This window comes from Podarcis pityusensis (assembly GCF_964106645.2).
Source record: "Podarcis pityusensis genome assembly, chromosome: 15".
Taxonomy (NCBI): Eukaryota; Metazoa; Chordata; class Lepidosauria; order Squamata; family Lacertidae; genus Podarcis; species Podarcis pityusensis.
In genome coordinates, this window is record NC_138040.1 from 32,134,591 (window position 1) to 32,153,954 (window position 19,364).

The 19,364-nt window shown below is 45.8% G+C and overlaps 1 protein-coding gene and 1 pseudogene across 7 annotated transcripts in view; both read left to right on the forward strand.

The window, feature by feature from the left end:
• Positions 1-1,010: 1,010 nt before the first annotated feature.
• On the forward strand, positions 1,011-13,184 carry LOC308464439 (PI-stichotoxin-Hcr2f-like). Of its 6 annotated transcripts, XM_080983773.1 has the most exons (9): positions 2,034-2,049; positions 2,137-2,404; positions 2,724-2,903; positions 3,057-3,092; positions 4,070-4,246; positions 5,366-5,404; positions 6,692-6,871; positions 9,035-9,082; positions 13,031-13,184. In XM_080983773.1, exons 2-8 carry the CDS (start codon positions 2,314-2,316, stop codon positions 9,046-9,048), a joined length of 717 nt encoding a protein of 238 aa, XP_080839899.1. In that variant the 5' UTR covers positions 2,034-2,049; positions 2,137-2,313; the 3' UTR covers positions 9,049-9,082; positions 13,031-13,184. The 6 variants fall into 6 exon arrangements, with proteins under 6 accessions (XP_080839901.1, XP_080839903.1, XP_080839902.1 ...); XM_080983775.1 differs by lacking the exons at positions 2,034-2,049; positions 2,137-2,404; positions 13,031-13,184 and adding exons at positions 1,011-1,146; positions 9,761-9,895; XM_080983777.1 differs by lacking the exons at positions 2,034-2,049; positions 2,137-2,404; positions 13,031-13,184 and adding exons at positions 1,011-1,146; positions 9,761-9,895 and having other exon boundaries at positions 4,218-4,246.
• A 69-nt stretch (positions 13,185-13,253) lies between these two features.
• LOC308464216 (BPTI/Kunitz domain-containing protein-like) overlaps positions 13,254-19,364 on the forward strand; it is an 11,793-nt pseudogene continuing 5,682 nt past the window's right edge. The window contains exons 1-3 of the transcript XR_013991543.1: positions 13,254-13,432; positions 15,435-15,614; positions 16,544-16,579. The product of XR_013991543.1 is annotated as a BPTI/Kunitz domain-containing protein-like (transcript). The remainder of the gene's footprint in view (positions 13,433-15,434; positions 15,615-16,543; positions 16,580-19,364) is intronic.

Below are 19,364 nucleotides of genomic sequence, written 5' to 3' on the forward strand. Positions count from 1 at the left end.
AAATGAATGATTAATTTAAAAAGGAGACTTTGGCAGCATGAAATGCTAGCTAGTACTAGGCATCATCTTAGAAGAGGCAGGCCTCCTTTCACTCTTTCATAGGATAGATTGCATCTTTGACGAAGGTGCCTCCTATGCCATATACATGGAATATCGTTTTTAAAAGTGCGAGTTTCTTCTTCTAAACTTTAATGCCAGTCATATGCTGATAGATAGATAGATATTCTATGCCTAACCCAAAATCACAGGGCAGATCTACACACAGGGGAAAACCCGCTATAAATAAGTCAGAAATTAAATGGTTATAGCAAAACAAAACAAAAAACCGCTATGGAAAATCACAAATAATTTTATTTTTTGCTCTCCAGTGCCATCTGGTGTTACATGTTTATAACACATTCAAAATGCTGGTGACCCAGACCGTGACAGTTTTTCTAAGCAATAAATTAAAGCTGAATTTCTAGCCACTGCAGTAAAGAGGCTTTGTTGGATGCCCACAACTTCTGCTGTTACAGTGTTATGAGAAAGGGAGAAAACTTCTCTCAGTCCATCTTCTTCTCTGTGTCAAGCATAATTTTATACACCTCTATCATGTTGTGTCTTGCATTGTGTATAAACTGAAACAAAAACACTTGAACAAAAATATATATTAGGGCAGCAGGGCAAAGAAAACAAAACAAAAAACCAGGAAAAACCCCCGAAACGAAACATCCCTCAAACACAGACAGGGAAGGTGCCAGGCAAAAGTTAAGTGCCCTTTCTTATAAGCTGCTGACCTCCAAATGTTGTTGGACTGCAACTCCCACTGGTCAGGGCAGATGGAAGCTGCACTTCAAAATGTCTGCTAGGCTGAGGTAGGCTGTATTAATTCAACAAGTTTACCCAGATACAGACTTGTGATGGGGAAATTCATCATAATCGAAATCATTATTGTGTCATGAATTGCAAGTTATTCTGGGAAATACAGCTTGTCACTGGAAAAAGCTTCTTATTTTTAACTGGGACTATTTCACACAGTGTAATTGCCCTAATCTGTGGAACAATTCCAAAACCGTAGCAAGTGCTGGTGGAAGGTGTGGAATGAGTACGGCTCTTGCTTACCCACACACTCTTAGAAGCAAGCAGAAGCCAAGATCCTGCCACAGAGTAAGCAGAGAGTTAACAAGAGAGGTTCAAACCTGTAGAAGCCGGTCCTGTTTTGCCTGCCGCTCCTCTAGAGATACAGCCTGAGAGATCTCCCAGTACCCCAATAATAGCCAGTGGGGTTGGATTGTGCTTTGCTGTGGATAAACTCATTGTACTCTGTTCCTTTTCCCACCCACATCCCTTCCTTAAGTACAAGATGGTTCCAGAATAGCTCACCTGGCTAGTTTTCTTGTGTTGAGTACAGGACATTTGTGAGGTTTTTGAAGCAGCTGATCACACAGCCCAGGGGCTGGCTATGTTACGTATATTTTTGTCTTTCTCAGTAGTGTCGTTAATTATTTGTGGATTTCCTAGTCCATGTTTCATTTGTATACCGGGCAGGGCATATTATTTTATTTTTTGAACATAAATACAAATCCCTTTTCTAGCCAGTCTGCCCTTACTGGGGATCCCGAAAAATCTTTTTTCACTGTGGCCTTTTTTCACAGTGGCCCTGGGAACAACCAGGAGTGCATACTGTGGATCCCAATGGTTTATTTGAAGGGATGACCTCACCCATATGCCTCAACTGTCCTGTTTTAATCTTGGAATCACAGAAGACAATCTTGGCTTCTGATTGGATCATGGAATGCCTTGAGTTTTGGTCCAGCACTCTGGAACGAGTCCTCAAGACAGAATGCTGGACCAAAAGACGCTCAGCCTGTCACGAGTCAGCTGGGTGGCACTAGAGCGCCGGAATGAAAGCCACAAGTCTTGCAATCTCACGCGTGTGAGAAAGCTCAGCCAAAAAAGAAGCGCCCTGATTTGGGTCCCAAGAATGCTGGAGAATATGACTTTCACTGTTGTCTGTCATCAGGTATCAGTCTGTACAGATGCCTAGAGAAGGAGGAGGCAGCAGAGTGGGTTTGTATCACCATCTACAGAACTCTTTCTGGCTTTGCCAAGGTTATTTCTGCTTGACCTGATAGTTCCTCCATGTGCCTATTTCAGAACAGTCCTCATTCAAGAACAGGATGTTTCCTTGATCGAAGCAGAGGTGCTTCAGAGTGTCCCTACCTATTAGAAAATTGTGTTCAATGCTCAAATGATTATCCCCCTCCACATCACTATTGAATACTATATAAAGTGGTTCCTCTCAGCACTGAGCATTCACATCCAGCAGCCACCATGAAGTGCAATAACACAGCATTCCTGGTCCTCATCATGGGATTATTGGCACCTTGCGCTAAGGCACATTATTTCTTTCCCCGTTCAGAAGGTAAGAATTCTGGTCCTTAAATGCATTAAGTGTGCAGTATGCCAGGCCTCTCTGTAAGGACCCATTTATGTATTTTACTATACTATTGCAAACAATGACTCCCTCCACACCAGATATAAAAAGCACATGGATCCAGTTTTCTTATGAAACCACCATGGGACTCTTTGTAGGGTCTCATTGTGGAGCTTGCATCTTTGGTAGAGATGATATCAGGTGTAAGGTTCACAAATGTCTTCAAATGGTATTATGTCCTGTGTTTCAAAGGATGAGATGACATATATTGTACTTGGGACATTTCCTCTTCTCGTCCTTCCTCCAGAAACTATGCCTAGAAAATGCACACTCACTCCGAAGTATGGAAAATGCAGTTTATCCCTTCCACATTTTTACTATGATGCCAAGAGCAACATGTGTAGGAAATTCATTTACAGTGGTTGCGGAGGCAATGGAAACAACTTCCAATATTATTACCAATGTGTTTTGAAGTGTCAACAGTTTGGTAAGGACAATTAATCCCCCCACCCCTTTTCCTTACACCTTTAAAACAACCAAATGTTTGAAGTGAAAATCTGTTGAAAAGTTGCCTTCTGTATTAATGTGGTTTCACACTCACATCAAATGTGTACGATTTGTCTTCTTGCCCTTTTCACAGCACTTATAAAGTTCAGGTCAACAACAGATATACAAGGTAAGAGTTGTTATGGTTGTCTGCCTTGTGATTCAAAAATTGAGTTGGAGGTGGGTGGGTGGGGGAGCCTGTCAATATGATAGGCAAGCCAGTCAAAAACAGGACATTAGCTGCAAGATGATGAGCAGCAACTGCTTCAGCCTGATACTTTATTCTGTGGGACTAGGGAGCAGATCTCTATATGTCGGCCATTTCCCTTCCATATTTATCCTTTTAATTGAAATTACTTCTGTTGGAGGGGTCTTCTTCAACAGCTGACACTACTGCATACCACTCCAGGGTTCCTGTCATTGCCCACTTGGAAGAGATAATCTCAGCAGTTTGAATCATAGATGCAGGGCTTTGAAATAGGATTTACATCTACTATGGTAAAAAGTAAGGGGACCCCTGGCCATTAGGTCCAGTCGTGGCTGACTCTGGGTTTGCGGCGTTCATCTCGCTTTATTGGCCGAGGGAGCCGGCATACAGCTTCCGGGTCATGTGGCCAGCATGACTAAGCCGCTTCTGGCGAACCAGAGCAGTGCACGGAAACGCCGTTTACCTTCCCACTGGAGCGGTACCTATTTATCTACTTGCACTTTGACGTGCTTTTGAACTGCTAGGTTGGCGGGAGCACGGACCAAACAACAGGAGCTCACCCCGTCACGGGGATTCGAACCGCCAACCTTCTGATCGGCAAGTCCTAGATGAGCTTATATACTGTATTGGTCCGAATATAAGCAGCACCTTTAAAAGTCGGGGGGGGGGGGAGTAAAAAAGACAAAACCCGAATATAAGCCGCTGCCTATATATAGGCACTCACACCCGTTCCATTTTACCGCATATCTTCTTTCAGCAGTGATATAGTAAAAGCCAGTTTTTGTAAGGTCATGAATTTAAGCCGCACTTTAACTTTTCATGATCGGGAAAAAAGTCAGGCTTATATTCAGGCCAATGCGGTATGTGTGAGCTTTCCACATACTGCTTTTCTCCTCCAGACCCACCTCCGAAATGCAAACAGCCATTAATATTAGGAGACTGCAAAGCAAGTAAGCGGCGCTATTATTACGATGCTGAGAGAAAGAGATGTTTCGTGTTCATATATAGTGGATGTGGAAGCAACGGGAACAATTTTGATTCTTTCAGGGAATGCTACGAGGAGTGTGAAAAGTATGGTAAGAATGAGCACTTTTAATCTTTTTTCCCAATCAACCCGAAGAACTTGCACTTTTTGCTTAACTTTATGCATGCTCTAGTGCAAGCTTCCTCAATCTCGGCCCTACAGATGTTTTTGGCTTACAACTCCCATGATCCCTAGCTAGCAGAACCAGTGGTCAAGGATGATGGAAATTGTAGTCTCAAAATATCTGGACGGCTGAGGTTGAGGAAGCCTGCATTAGTGCATAAAGCCTTAGCCCACAAATATCTAAAGCAGTGGTGGCCAAACTTGGCCCTCCAGATGTTTTGGGACTACAATCCCCATCATCCCTGACCACTGGTTCTGTTAGCTCGGCATGATGGGAGTTGTAGTCTCAAAACATCTGGCGGGCCGAGTTTGAGGAAGCCTGCTCTAGTGGCATTGCAGCTCCACTACAGCATCATATTGCCCTATAGACATGCCGGGGGGGGGGGGAGCTTTGGTATTAAGAGGTTAGCATGTTGGGGAAATTAGTTCTCTGATTTAGAAAATCAGCAGAAATGTAGCGTTTGATGCAAGAGTGGGGAAGCTTGATGCTAGAGCAGAAAAAGAGTGCTGGCTTCAAAGGGGAAAAAATTGAGTCTAGCATTAAGAAAAGAAAAGTTGTTGTTTTTTAATGTTATAATTTGAAAACTGACAAAAGACACCTGAACACCTGGCTGAACAAAGGGTTTTGTACTGGCATCTGAAACATATCAGACTATGTGCCAGGTACTGTATCTAATCTGATTCTGCTCCACCACTGGCACATGGAGATTAATGGGAAAGGGCAAGGCAGCCTTATGGGTCCCAAGCTGAGTTCCAGGATACTAACATCCATTTCATTTCACTTCTAATTTGTATATTATGTTTCTGCATCACTAAACACAAGGCAATTTACAAGCCGAAGAAACAACAAAATAGATGGCAAAGAATGACTAAGTTACAATCAATAAAAACAATGGCAAGTTGCATTGCATAAAATACGACAAAACATACAGAGCCATGCAAAAGGGTCAAATGGAGAAACAATTGGGGTGAAGAGTTAGTCTAGATTGCTCAGGAACAATTGCAGCCTGAAAAAGGTCTCTCATGGTTCTACTTCTCCTTATAACAGAAACACCCGAACATCTGATCAATCCTGACAAGCTTGAAGGTAAGGGCCAAGTAAAGGTAAAAGTTCCATAGCATTTTCCTTCTGACTCTCATATGCATTTTGCCTTCCACTCCTGCTGGCTTTCTTTAGTTCTGATGCAGCCTGTTCCTTAAGGCCTCCTTCACTGTGTCTTTACTTCTTAGCAGTTTTCACCAGGATCCAAGGGCTTATTTCCTCCCAATACATCATGGGATCTGGCCAGAAGCATCCGTTGCAGCCCCTAAGCCAGTGATGGCCAAACTCGGTCCTCCAGCTGCTTTGGGACTACAATTCTCAGCTCTCAGCCTCCACGCGATTGAGGGAATCCCCGGTCGCGTCATCCCCTGGACAGCCAATCAGCTGGCTCGGGGTGTGTGGCCTGCCCAATTTAATGCAGGGGCGGCTGGGGATCTCCCTCTTTTGCCACCTCCAATTGCTCCCATTAACCTTACTTAATTGTGTCATGTGTCTTTATTTCCACTGGGGGAGGGTAGGAACTCTCCACGCAACTTACTGATTGGGGAGGGACAAGATAATGTCCCAAGAGGACAGTTGTCTTCTGTATGTGTCATTCAGTTCTGAATTCAAAGTTCTCAGCCAAAAGTTTTCACTCTTTTCTTCTCCAAACTACATATTGGTCTCTCAGCCCAAGAAGCTTAGGACACCCCCTACTTCCCTCTCTCCTCTTAGGTTCAAGGGTCTATTTATTGACAGTGGAAGAGTATCTGAAGCCGTGTATGAGTATGCAGCCTACTGCCCCTATTGCTATGTCCTTCTACTGATCTCCTTGCCCACCATGCTTCCTCACCTGCCATAGAAAGCAAGACTCCCCTTACTTATACCATAGAAGGTGGGCATGGAAGGGGAAAGGGGGTCCCTGAAGCAAAGAGGGTGGGATGTGAGGCAGTGCCCCACTCTCCCCACTACCTCAGAATGCGTTAAGGACAGGCAGGAAACCCAAGACTCTCATTTCACATCTTGATCTGTCTCTTTCTATGAAGCTTGGCTGCACCAAATCAAAGGCTGTTGGTACGTTTTCTGTGATAGTACACTAAATCTACCTTGAGGCATCTCAAAAGGCATAACCTCATCCTACTTAAGTCCAACTGGTCTCTTTCATCTGTGCTTTTCCCACTCTTGTCAACGTGGCTGTTGGATCCCAGGGCAGAGTTCTCATAATTGTCACTGAGATCATCTCAGGTGTTGCAACAACAAGCAGGAAACCTTCAAATTCTGTTTTCTTCAAGAAATGAAGTAACAGATATGAACCTTGTTTTTGTCCTTCCCCCCCTCCCCCCGCAATATCAGACTTTCTGCGTGATTATTGTGACCAACCCCTAGACGTGGGATGCTGCAACAAGGACTTACCTCGCTTTTACTACGATTACAGTAGCAGGACCTGTAAGCCGTTCAACTACGGTGGCTGTGCAGGGAACAGGAATAACTTTGAGACAGAAAATGAATGCCTTTGGGCATGTGCAGCCGATGGTAAGGGCACAGAAATGTTTAGAACTTAGAACTTTCATTATTCTCTGAATGTTATTTATGCAATGATTGTGTTCCAACTGCATCAATTCAACATCCTCATTTCATAGGAGAGGGAGAAGCTCTGTTTCTTGGAATAGCCTTTGAGTTGTGGATTAAGGTAGCGAAAGGTGCATTCTGTTTGATGCATTTTATTGAAAAAATGTCGAAGGATTTGGTGGTGGAGGAAGGAAAAGCAACAACAACAACCCACAAAATGGTTGGCAGTTGCCAGAAAGATGGTATCTTTTTGCTGCAAGCTACTCTTTCACCTACTGTTTCAGCTACTAGGGACGTGGGTGGCACTGTGGGTTAAACCACAGAGCCTAGGGCTTGCTGATCAGATCGGTGGTTCAAGTCTCCATGACAGGTGAGCTCCTGTTGCTTGGTCCCTGTTCCTGCCAACCTAGCAGTTCGAAAGCACATCAAAGTGCAAGTAGATAAATAGGTACCACTCCGGTGGGAAGGTAAACGACGTTTCCGTGCACTGCTCTGGTTCGCCAGAAGTGGTTTGGTCATGCTGGCCACATGACCCGGAAGCTGTACACCGGCTCCCTCGGCCAATAAAGCGAGATGAGTGCCGCAACCCCAGAGTCGTCTGCGACTGGACCTAATGGTCAGGGGTCCCTTTACCCTTTACTATTTCACCAGAAAGCTAGATGAGCACTGTTCCTCTTGGCCAATATGACAAAAGAATCTGTCTGCCCAGAATTGCAATGAATAATCAATTTTTGAAAAGTTTCTGAAAATTAGTAAAAAGGTAAAGGACCCCTGAATGGTTAACTCCAGTCAAAGGTGACTATGGGGTACGGTGCTCATCTCACTTTTCAGGCTGAGGGAGCTGGCCTTTGCCCACCGACAGCTTTCCGGGTCACGTGGCCAGCATGACTAAACCGCTTCTGGTGCATGGAAGACTGTGATGAGTGCCAGAGCACATGGAAATGCCATTTACGTTCCTACTGCAGTAGTATCTATTTATCTCCTTGCGCTGGCATGCTTTCGAACTGCTAGGTTGGCAGAAGCTGAGACAGAGCAATGGGAGTGCACCCCATCATGTGGGCTCAAACCACCAGCTCTCCAATCAGCAAGCCCAAGAGGCTCAGTGGTTTAGACCATAGCGCCACCTGTCTCCCCACAAAGATTAGTAGAATGACCTGGTGATGTGCCAAGGCATGTCACACATTGGTAATGTACAATTCCATAGTGATCCGTGGCACTCATATCAGTACATTCCACACAAGGTCCTGTATACCTAAAGGAGTGTCTCTACCCTCATTGTTCAGCCCGGACACTGAGATCCAGCTCCGAGGGCCTTCTGGCGGTTCCCTCATTGCGAGAAGTGAGGTTACAGGGAACCAGACATAGGGCCTTCTCGGTAGTGGCGCCTGCCCTGTGGAACGCCCTCCCTTCAGATGTGAAGGAAATAAGTAGCTATCTTATCTTTAAAAGACATCTGAAGGCAGCCCTGTTTAGGGAAGTTTTTAATATTTAATGCTGTATTGTTTTTAACACTTGATTGGAAGCCGTCCAGAGTGGCTGGGGAAACTCAGCCAGATGGGCGGGGTATAAATAATAAATTATTATAATATTATTATTATTATTACAGTCTTGAGTGGTTATGCTAGCTAAAAATTTCAAGTAGCCGCATACATGTACCTGTAAATCTATGGCCTTAATTGAGGAGCAAATACACTTAATTGAGGTTGCGTGAACATTCAGATTTCTTCTTCTTCTTTGAAGTGAGGTGACCATAGGGTGGCAGTCTTTATTTTTTGACTTATGCTGTGCACATGCTATACATCATGACTCCCCACCTCCCCACCCAAAACTCCTGGGTAGTGAAGGGTGAACCCTCAGAGAGCTCCAAGGGCCCTTAATAAACTACAGTCCCCAGGATTCATTAGAGGAGCCCTCGCGCTTTAAATATATGACGTAGCTTTAACTAATCCAAAGGCGATTTGGTGGTTCAGTTGCCACAGCATCCCTCTGTGTGTTTGTGGCTGTACCTCATTGGTTGTGAGCGTGCTCTGAGCTGTGTTGCTGAATGGCAGATCTCCTCAAAGACAAGCAGGGGAGCAAGAGAGAGTATTTCTTGACCTTAAGGAATTTTTCCTTTCTTTCGTTTAGCATCTGATATCTGACCTTGCTAGAGGGAGAGCCAGCAAGCAAGCAACAGTGAGTCCTTTTCTATAATCTCATTTTGCTCCCCCACCCCCTGCCTTCAATTGGAGAAGTAGGAGGAGAAATAGTGGGTGGCTTGTGTATGTGACATCTGCCCCCTTTTCTTTCCACTATGCCTAATTTTATAAACTTGTGTCGTGCGCCCCCCAACTCAGCATCCCCACAAACTAAACAGCCCCCCAAAGTATAGTTTCATCTCGGTGGAAATAGGTCTTGGCTGCACCACCACATTTAATTGTTCCTACCTACCTCTTCTTTGGGACGCGGGTGGCGCTGTGGGTTAAACCACAGAGCGTATGACTTGCTGATCAGAAGGTCGGCGGTTCGAATCCCCGTGACGGGGTGAGCTCCCATTGCTTGGTCCCTGCTCCTGCCAACCTAGCAGTTCGAAAGCACGTCAAAGTTCAAGTAGATAAATAGGTACCGCTCTGGCGGGAAGGTAAACGGCGTTTCCGTGCGCTGCTCTGGTTCGCCAGAAGCGGCTTAGTCATGCTGGCCACATGACCCAGAAGCTGTACGCCGGCTCCCTCGGCCAGTAAAGCGAGATGAGCGCTGCAACCCCAGAGTCGTCCACGACTGGACCTAATGGTCAGGGGTCCCTTTACCTTTACCTCTTCTTTCTTCAAGTTCACATTGAGTCTTTGTGCAGGGCTTGGCCTCTTCTATTTTCAGATTCATTACCATCTCATTGGGTCCTTTGGAACAACGGCACCAGAGGAAACCAGCATGCGCATTCCCAAAAAACGATGCCTTCATCTAAAGGCTTCATTCTTGCATGCTTGCCAATAAACTCACATGTTCTTCTTCTTCATCCTGCAGGCTCTGTTTCTTGAGTATTATTATTATTATTATTATTATTATCCCAAATGTCTTAAAATCCACACATCCTTAGTGTAAATGTGGGGAGAATAAGAAGTGATGAACTTTTAAACCAGGGCAAGATTATTTGAAGCAGGGTAGCAACTCCCAATGAAAAAGAGGTTTTACCTTGATATGGAGTTATCTATCTGCCTCCAATGTGAGAGGTGAGTCCAGATTAGTTAAATGGAAAGAGCTGCTAGGAGGGGATTGATGGAAACTATGAGTTGATAGCACAGCACGTGTGGGCTTTGTTGGGGATAGAAATCTCCCAGCTAATTCCTTATATATCTTTGAATCTGATCTAGGGTCCACTTTGTAAGAACCTGAGGAATTATATCAAAAACTAACAATTTGCTAACCAAGTAGTCTCCCTATATGATTGTAGCTGCTCCATAAAACCTTCCACAAGAATTCCAAAATTCTCCATATTAAGAAGTTCAAAATAGTACATAAACGAAGCCATAAAATTATAAAACTGTACTGGGATAGTCCCAGGGCTCATCCACACTTAACTTTTGCCTTGCTCTTTCCAGACACAGGTCAGTGTTTAAAAGCTCTGTACCTAAGCCGGGGGGGGGGGGTTGTGTGTAAATTGCTCTGAGCTTTCCCCCTGAAAACCTGTACTTTAGTGCTCCATTGGAGCAAACATTAATTTGGGCTTTCCGTGGATTGACATTTGCTCTGACTGAGCTTTAAAGAGCAGGTTTTCACAGGGAAAGCTCCAGAACAGAGGTGGATAAACCAAGAAGTATTTTGAGAATTTTGTTTTGAATAGTTTACCATTGACATAGCTAGTTCCAAGATTTCTCCACCATAAGTCAAATTTGCCAAGAAATATTCTCAGGGCAAGAGAAATCACTTTGCTGTAGTAAAACTGAGAACTGTTTCCATATATTTTAGTGTTTTGCTAAAGGCTCATCCACACTTCTGCTTCTCTTGTGCCTAGAAAGAATGGGTCTGAGCAGTTTTCCCTTTGTTCTGCTCCTATCCCTGAGAAAACCCTCTCTTTAGTGCTAAATTGGAGCAAAAGTCAATCCGGAGAAACCCCAAATTGCTGGTTGCTCCTAGGTAAAGGTAAAGGGACCCCTGACCATTAGGTCCAGTCACGGCCGACTCTGGGGTTGCGGTGCTCATCTTTCTTTATTGGCCGAGGGAGCCAGCATACAGCTTCCAGGTCATGTGGACAGCATAACTAAGCCGCTTCTGTCAAACCAGAGCAGCACATGGAAACTCCGTTTACCTTCCCGCCAGAGCGGTACCTATTTATCTACTTGCACTTTGACGTGCTTTCGAACTGCTAGGTTGGCAGGAGCCGGGACTGAGCAATGAGAGCTCACCCTGTTGCGAGGATTCGAACCACTGACCTTCTGATCGGCAAGCCCTAGGCTCTGTGGTTTAACCCACAGCACCACCCGCTGTTTGCTCCTATTGAGTGCTAAAGAGTGGTTTCCCCCAGAGGAAAGCAGCTGGGAAAGAAGAAGTGTGGATAAGGCCTTAGTCTGCCTAAGGAAAGACTCAAGTAAAGAAGGGGACTTCAGCATTGCCCCTTGACAAAGGTCCCAGGACCATCATCTCAACTGGGTTTCACTCCCTGAAGAAGAAGCAGATCACACAAGCAGTTAATCTGTCCTCTCTGCACATTGAAATGCCAACACACCATTTGCCATCACACCCTCAAAGCAAACTCAAAGCACACCTTGTAATGGGAAAAGGTTGTATTTGTTTAAATATAGCAACAAGAACTCAGGGGATCTGCATAATCAAATAACTGAACCAATCAAGCAGATCAAATTAGTCCAAGCAGTAATTCAGGGAGGTATCATCTCCCTTCCTGCCCTTGGGCAAAATATCAGGCCTCACCTGTGTCCCCACAAAAAGGACTGGGATTCTTCATCCTTGCCACTAGTGACTTGGACTATGAATGAAGCAAGTACACAAAACCCCCCTACCCCCCTTTAAATCCATATCAACGAAAAGAAAAGAACTCACACTGAAACTCACCTACAGGTGGTACCTAACACCAAGGAAACTAGTGCTAATACACCCAGGAACCTCACCAAAATGCTGGAGAGGGTGCACCTCCACAGGCACATACCTCCACATGTGGTGGGAGTGTCCCAAAATCCAACTATTCTGGACAACAGCCATACAAGAAATATGTAAAATAACTAAGCAAGTAATAGACATCACCCCAGAATTGGCCCTACTAAACATCTTCCAAGACAACAATGCCCATTTACACCACAAAGAACTCATAACTCACCTACTTTCAGCAGCCAGAAACACCATAACCAGACATTGGAGAGACCTGTCAGGAGTAAACATGGACCAATGGTACCAAATAGTATGGGAAACAGCCCTACTAGAAAAATTAACTAATAAACTGAAACTGACACAGGGACAAACAGAAGAAGACGCCTTCACCCCGGTATGGCTCCCCTTTATCACATACACAGCCCAACAGGACAATGACAATAATCCACCAACAGCATACAAATCAATATGGCTAACCTGATCCAAAACACCCACCCACCTCACTCACACACGAAAACAAAGATCACCACAGCCAATCACAAGCAAACAATCACACCCTAGGCCAACCCCAACCTCTCTCACCACCAAAGGAACACAAGTGAACAACACAAGCAACGCTGACACCAAACTCTACATACATTAAACATAATAGAAACACCGCCACCCGACCCCACCCCCATCCATCTTCCCTCTCTCCACCCCCCTTTCTTTTTTCCTTTTTTTCTTCTCCCCCTAATGCCTCAACAAATGAAACGGATTTGTAAAAATGTTACATGGGGGGAAAAAAATACGAGGCATTACACTTACTTCTGTAAAACAAGAAAATCCTTAATAAAAATTTTTTTTTTTAAAAAAAGGACACAAAACCCCACTGTTTCTGCATTCAACCAGGCACGCATGCCCAGCGCACAGGGCATGCACACGAAGCATTGCAGGGCAAGGTGACAAAAGAGTGCCTGCTCCCAAAATGCCTTAGGAATTCTACCCAACAATGTCGGAAGGCATGACTTTACCTGCCCCCAACAATCCCTTGTTGTTTGTCATCAGGTGCCAGGAAGTACAGGTGCCTAGAGAAGGAGGAGGCAGCAGAGTGGGTTTGTATCACCATCTAATGGAAACAGAACTCTTTCTGGCAATGCCAAGTTTATGCTGATTGACCTGATAGATAGTTCCTCTATGTCCCTAGTTCAGAGCAGTCCTCATTTGCAAGCAGGAGGTTACCTTGATCTGAGCACAGGTGCCTCAGAGTGTCCCTACCTATTAAAAAAATATGTTCATTGTCCAGGTGGTTATCTCCCTCCACATCACTATTGAATACTATATTAAGGAGGTTCCTCTCAGCACTGAATATTCACATCAACATGCAGTGCAATAGCACTACACTCCTGGTCATTATCATGGGGATATTGGCACCTTGTTCTAAGGTGCAGGGTTTTTTCCGTTCAGCAGGTAAGCCTTCTGGCCCTTCTATGCATCAAGTGTGCAATATGCCAGGCCTCTCTGCAAGTTAGGAATCCCCTGCAGATTGGACGGGATTGGGCAGGTTGGGCATTGGGCGTCATCATGGAGACAGTTCTCTGGCATGTGTAAGTCACCATTGACTCTGGGAGACTCAGAGAAATGTTCTGTTTTTCACCTTTTGTTCAGCCTGCCTGTATCCTTGCCTCTACACTTTCACCCTGATGAATACATAGGGTCCCATCTGTGCTCTACCTCTAAAGCAGTATTATTCCCCTTTAAACTACGAAAGATCCCTGGGAAATGTAACTTGGTCAACGGGCTGAGAATTGTTAGGAGATCCCCTTCTCCTCAATGTACAAAGTGGTTTAAGAGCCAAGGCTTCTTCCCGGGCAAATTTGGGAATTGTTGCTGTGGGAGGGGGCTTGGGGTCTCCTAACAAGTCTCATCATCCCTAATAAACTACAGTTCCCAATGTAATTTGGGGAAGCCATGAATGTTTAAAGTGGTATAATAGTTTGAGCCTGCCCTGTAACTAGTGATAATGGGAGGCATACCCTTCTTTGTTACAAATCCAGTTTTTAAAATTCAAGTTTGGAAGTCTCTTGACACATAAATCTACAGTAATAGGAAGTGTTCACTGGGATTTTAAATCTTTTCCTTCTTTATAGTCGATAACTTCTTAAAGGTAAAAGCAACATCTCCCAGAGATGAGAAAGCGCAGTTCCTGTTGAACAAATCCAGAAACGCCTCAGGAAACAATGCTATACAAAAATAATGACATTGGAGAACCCATATTTCCCCTCCCCCTTGGAAACAATGGCTGCCTCTACACCATACAGTGGTGCCTCGCAAGACGAAATTAATTCGTTCCGCGAGTTTTGTCGTCTTGCGATTCTTTTCGTCTTGCGAAGCACGGTGTCGGGAAAGTTTTGGAAAAGCTTCAAAAATCACCAAAGTCTTTAAAAACCTCAAAAAAGGCTACCACACCGCATTCTATGAGTTGCTCCTCGAAGTCAAGTCGCAACTGTATTAACGGTGTTAAGAAAAAGGAAACAAACTTGCAAGACGTTTCCGTCTTGTGAAGCAAGCCCATAGGGAAAATCGTCTTGCGAAGTAGCTCAAAAAACAAAAAACCCTTTCGTCTAGCGAGTTTTTTGTCTTGTGAGGCATTCGTCTTGCGAGGTACCACTGTACACTTAAGGCACATGGATCCCTCCTACCCCAAGGCCTACAGTGCCCACAGAGCTACAATTCACAGCACCCAGAACAAACTACTGTTCCCAGGATTCTTTGAAGAACACAATTTGCTTTACACAGATAGTGTCTACACAGGCAACATCACATGAGCTGATAGTGCCCTTTCTAGGAAAAAATTCCAGCTCCAGTTCGAAAGCATCACCTTCTTTGGCTTTTGGAGAGACATTCTTAACACTAAAAGAAAATGAAATCAATATGGCTAAAAAGCCCTTGGGCTAGCATCCCATGGGGTAGGAAATATAAATTATTTCATGATCTCAGTTTGGATTACAATAGCAAACTTTGCTCAAAGTTGCAGCTGATTCTACATTTGACTTGAGAATTATGGATGCACTGCATTCGACAGCAACTAATACATTCCATGTGGGAATCTGCTGCCTTTAGTGCCTCGGGGTGTGTGTGTGTGTGTGTGTGTGTGTGTGTGTGCAACAGCTTCGTTGTCAGTGTGACCCCACAGACATTCACTGAATTTATTATTCTTAAGTGCTGCAGTCTTCTTAAAGGCTATGGGGGAAAACCACCACTGAACTCTACAACTGGACTCCAGATTGGGCTCTTTAATGTGTATGCCTCTTGGGTCCCAATGTGTAGGCTCCATCTTTGGCTACTTGGTAGAGAAGATATCAGATGTCGGGTTAACAAATGTCTTCAAATGGTATTATCTTCTGTGCTTCATAAGATGAGCTAACATATATGGTACCTGTGGCTGTTCCTCTTCCCATCCTTCCTCCAGGAACTATACCTAAAAAATGCACACTCACTCCGGTTTATGGAAAATGCAAGACCTTCCTTACACATTTTTACTATGATGTTAAGAGCAAAATGTGCAGGGAATTCATTTACAGTGGTTGCGGAGGCAATGGAAACAACTTCCTAGATTTATACCAATGTGTTTTTGAGTGTCACCCATCTGGTAAGGACAATTTTAATACCCCCTCCTTTCCCCTAAACCTTAAAAACAACCAAATGTTTGAAGTGAAAATCTTTTTATAAGTTGCCCTTGTGTTTCTAGGGAGTTTTGTACTGAACTGATTCTCTGCTGCTGGAGGTGTTATGCTGCATCACTTTTTAAAAAAAGAGATGTTAATAGGAGTTGTTGTCCAGCAACATATAGTGACTCCATCTTTCCACACCCTTCCCCTACAGACTCCCATGGCCCACAAATTCAACTTCAGTGGGGACCCCAAAATTCTTGTAAGCTGCCTAGGGAGGTGTTAACCCTGTAATAAGGGGGGGGGGGATGTAAGCATTCCTGCCCTTAGTTCTTACAGTAATCTCTAAATAAATAAAACAATTAGAAGTGAAAGCAGATTACGGATGGGGAAGCTGAAGCCCACCTACCTCTTGGATTATTGGCTGTGCCATCAGCAGAGGTGTTTTTAGAGCAGCGTGACCAGTTTCCCGGCACATGGTGAACTGAGCTGAGAGGCCGTCTACCCACCTCCTTCCCAAAGCCTAACTTGCTTTGCGAACGAGGCATGAGGGCTGTGGCTGACAGGGTCCCAGAGTCCTCCCAGATCCTTCCCAAAGCCTACCTAATGCTTGCCCAACTTTGGGAAGGTGATGGAAAGAGTGTACAGTAACGTTTAATGGAGATAGTACAGGCATAGGGATGGTGGGAGTTGTAGTCCCAAAATATCGAGTTTGCCTGTGCCTGAGATAGTACAATGTTTAATTAAGAACCAGATGGGGAAGAGCAGTTCCTGAATTAATCTCTAGCTACTTGTATCAGCTGTCCAATGGTCCGTTTTTCATTTCCCCGTAAAACTCTGTATCTAAGCTGTTTCACACTCACATCAAATGTGCTGTACGGTAAGATTCTTCACCTTGTTCTTTTCACAGCACTTCAAGTACACAGGCTAATTGGGTGGAAACAAGGTAAGAGTTCCTGTGGCTGCTTGCAGTGCGATTCAGAAATGGAGTGGGGGAGATGCCTCTAAATATGAGAGTCAAAAGAGACAGGACATAAGCAGCAAGATGATGAGAAGGGACTGCCTCAGTCTGCCACTTTGTGGGACTTGGGAGCAGAGAAGGGAACCCTACGAGGGCATTTCATGGTTTACACATCCTGAACATAGGATATGCAAACCATGAGATCCAGGCCCCCCAAAATTGATGGGCATTTCCATTCAAATGGTCTCTGTGTGCCAAGTCTTTTGATTATGTGGGGCAGGACTTTATTATTACGGTCACAGGCCAGTTCCGGCTCACTTACAATATCAGGAAAATCATAAAACACAACAGGAATACATTGAATTGCATTTGGGTATAACAGAGGCAATTCAGATATAGTGGCAGTTAAAAATATATATTAAATCTTGATGACTAAAATATAACCTAAAATTGTCATTTAAAACCTTAATCATTTTGGTAGTACATCTTGTTCCCTAAGTTTTATGGCAGTTGCACAGAATTTGGCCACCCTTAGCGTAATCTATAGATCCTTGTCCTCTACCTTGTCCTCTTGTTTTAGACATTGAAGTTCGGACCCATTTGGAGATTTTTGTATAACAGGAGTGATAAATACCGAGTGTATATCCCCGTAGAAACGGCAGCATAACAAGACATGAGAGACAGTTTCTACCTCTATCAAGCCGCAGGGACAGACTTATTTCACATATGGTTTACCCTCGAATCTGCCCTGCAATAAGGCAGATGGCAGCACGTTGAATCTAGTGAGGGTAAATGACCGTCTGTATTTGGGTATTTGTAATTTTGACAAATAATTTGCTGGGGTAAATCCTCTCCCATTATCTTTTATTGCCGGGTGTTTATTCATCTCGCCAGTGGCGTAGCGTGGGTTGTCAGCACCCGGGGCAAGGCAAGTAATTTGCGCCCCCTAACCCGTGGATTTTGCGCCCCCTAACCCGTGGAGCGCGCCCCCCAGATGTTGCGCCAGGTACGGCCGCCCCCCCTGCACCCCCACGCTACGCCACTGAGTGCCACGCTTAGCCTTTGTGGCCAGGAGCCATCGCGAGCATATTTTAAAGAGGTCTAGAAAGGGAGAACCCCCCCTCTCTTTTCCCAGCCCCCACCCTCGAAGATGATGGTGGCGGTGAATTAAATTTGTATACCGCCCTTCATCCATATATCTCAGGGCGCTTCACAGCATAAACATGGCCGTTCACATCCTGCACCGGGTCTTTCCGCGCTCCCCACGATGCCCGCCGGCTACCGAGGAGAGACCCCAGACCCGGGCTTTGCGCAGGGGGGTGTCTATTCCCTCTGTGCGCCAGGTGCCTCCAGTGAGGCTGAAGGGCAGAGGGATGGGTGCTCCTGACAGATTTGGATTTTTATGACTTTTTTGTATTAGGCTTCTGCATTCTGGCCATCTTTTAGCGCAGTGTTTCTCAACTGGGGGCCATATGGCTCCCTGGGCCCTCCCCCCAGGATATTCCAAGGGGGCCACAGATGAAAATCGTGTAAATGGGGCGGGTACGGCACGAGACTGGGGGGGGGGGGCAGAGAGAGAAGTGAGAAGTGAAGAAAACAGAAGTGACCTAGAGAAATAAACAAGAAAAAGACGTTGCTGTTTCTTTGCAAGAAGTGCTGCTAGAGCTGCAGAACGAAGTAGCAGCCAGAGTAACTTTCAGTCAAGAAAAACACCGTTTTTGGATAAAGTGTACAATATCTTTAAAGTTTCCACAGCTTTGGGATAAAGCAAAATTGTTTTAGTGGCATTTCCTACGTCTTACTTAGTAGAAGGAGGTTTCTACCTGGCCTGAGCAGTCTGAATGGCGGGGGGGGGGGGGCAGCAGAGCGTAGAGGAGAGGGTCCCTGCCTAACCCCTTTCCCACCAGCCATTATCCAACTCAATATTATTCCAGGCTGAGCCTGCTTCTCTCAGCCCCGGGAAGCCATGAGTCAAGAGAGAGCCGGAGAGCCAGCGCTGAGAGCCGGAGCCAGCGGCGCCCCCTTCTGCCGGGAGACCCTCGCCCGCCCGCCGGCTTCCTCTCGGAGGGTTTAGGCGCAGCGAGGCCCCTTGGAGCTCTCCTCCCTCCCAGTCGGCAGAAGCAGCTGCCGCCTGTGGCTGGGCCGAGGGGATGGTGTCGGCGTCGGGGTGCGGAGGCTGCCCGTGCCCGGCCAGGCGCCGGTGGCAGCGTCGGCGCTGCTGCAGCGGCTGCTCCTCCTGCGAGCAGTGAGTGGAGCGCAGCGGCGGCGGGGGGCGCGCGCGCGCTAGGGGCGCAAGGCTGGCGGTGGCGGCGGGGAGCCCGGCGGAGGAAGGAACTTGTCCCTTCCCTCTGGACTCGCGCCCCCCCAGATGTTGCGCCCGGTGCGGCCGGCACCCCTGGCACCCCCCACGCTACGCCACTGCATCTCGCTCACGTGGCATTGCAGTTCCACATCCCAAATTCGTTGGTGGATTATTGCTCTAGCTTTCTCATAACCTACAGCTATCAGGGCCTGTGGGGAAAACCCCAAGCCTCTTAGCTTTCCATGCAGTGTCGCTTTCCATTTGGATTGGTAGGGATCCAGTAGGGGGCCTCCCCCTACTGGGGGCCTCCCCCTTGGACTCCCCCAATGTTTTATTCAAGTTGGCACCCCTGATACAGAATCTTGGGGTCAAAGGGGCTGGGAGATGGATGGGGTCTTTTTCAACACCCGACATTCCTGCATGCCACTCCAGGGTTCCAGTCATTGCCCACTTGGAACAGATAATCTC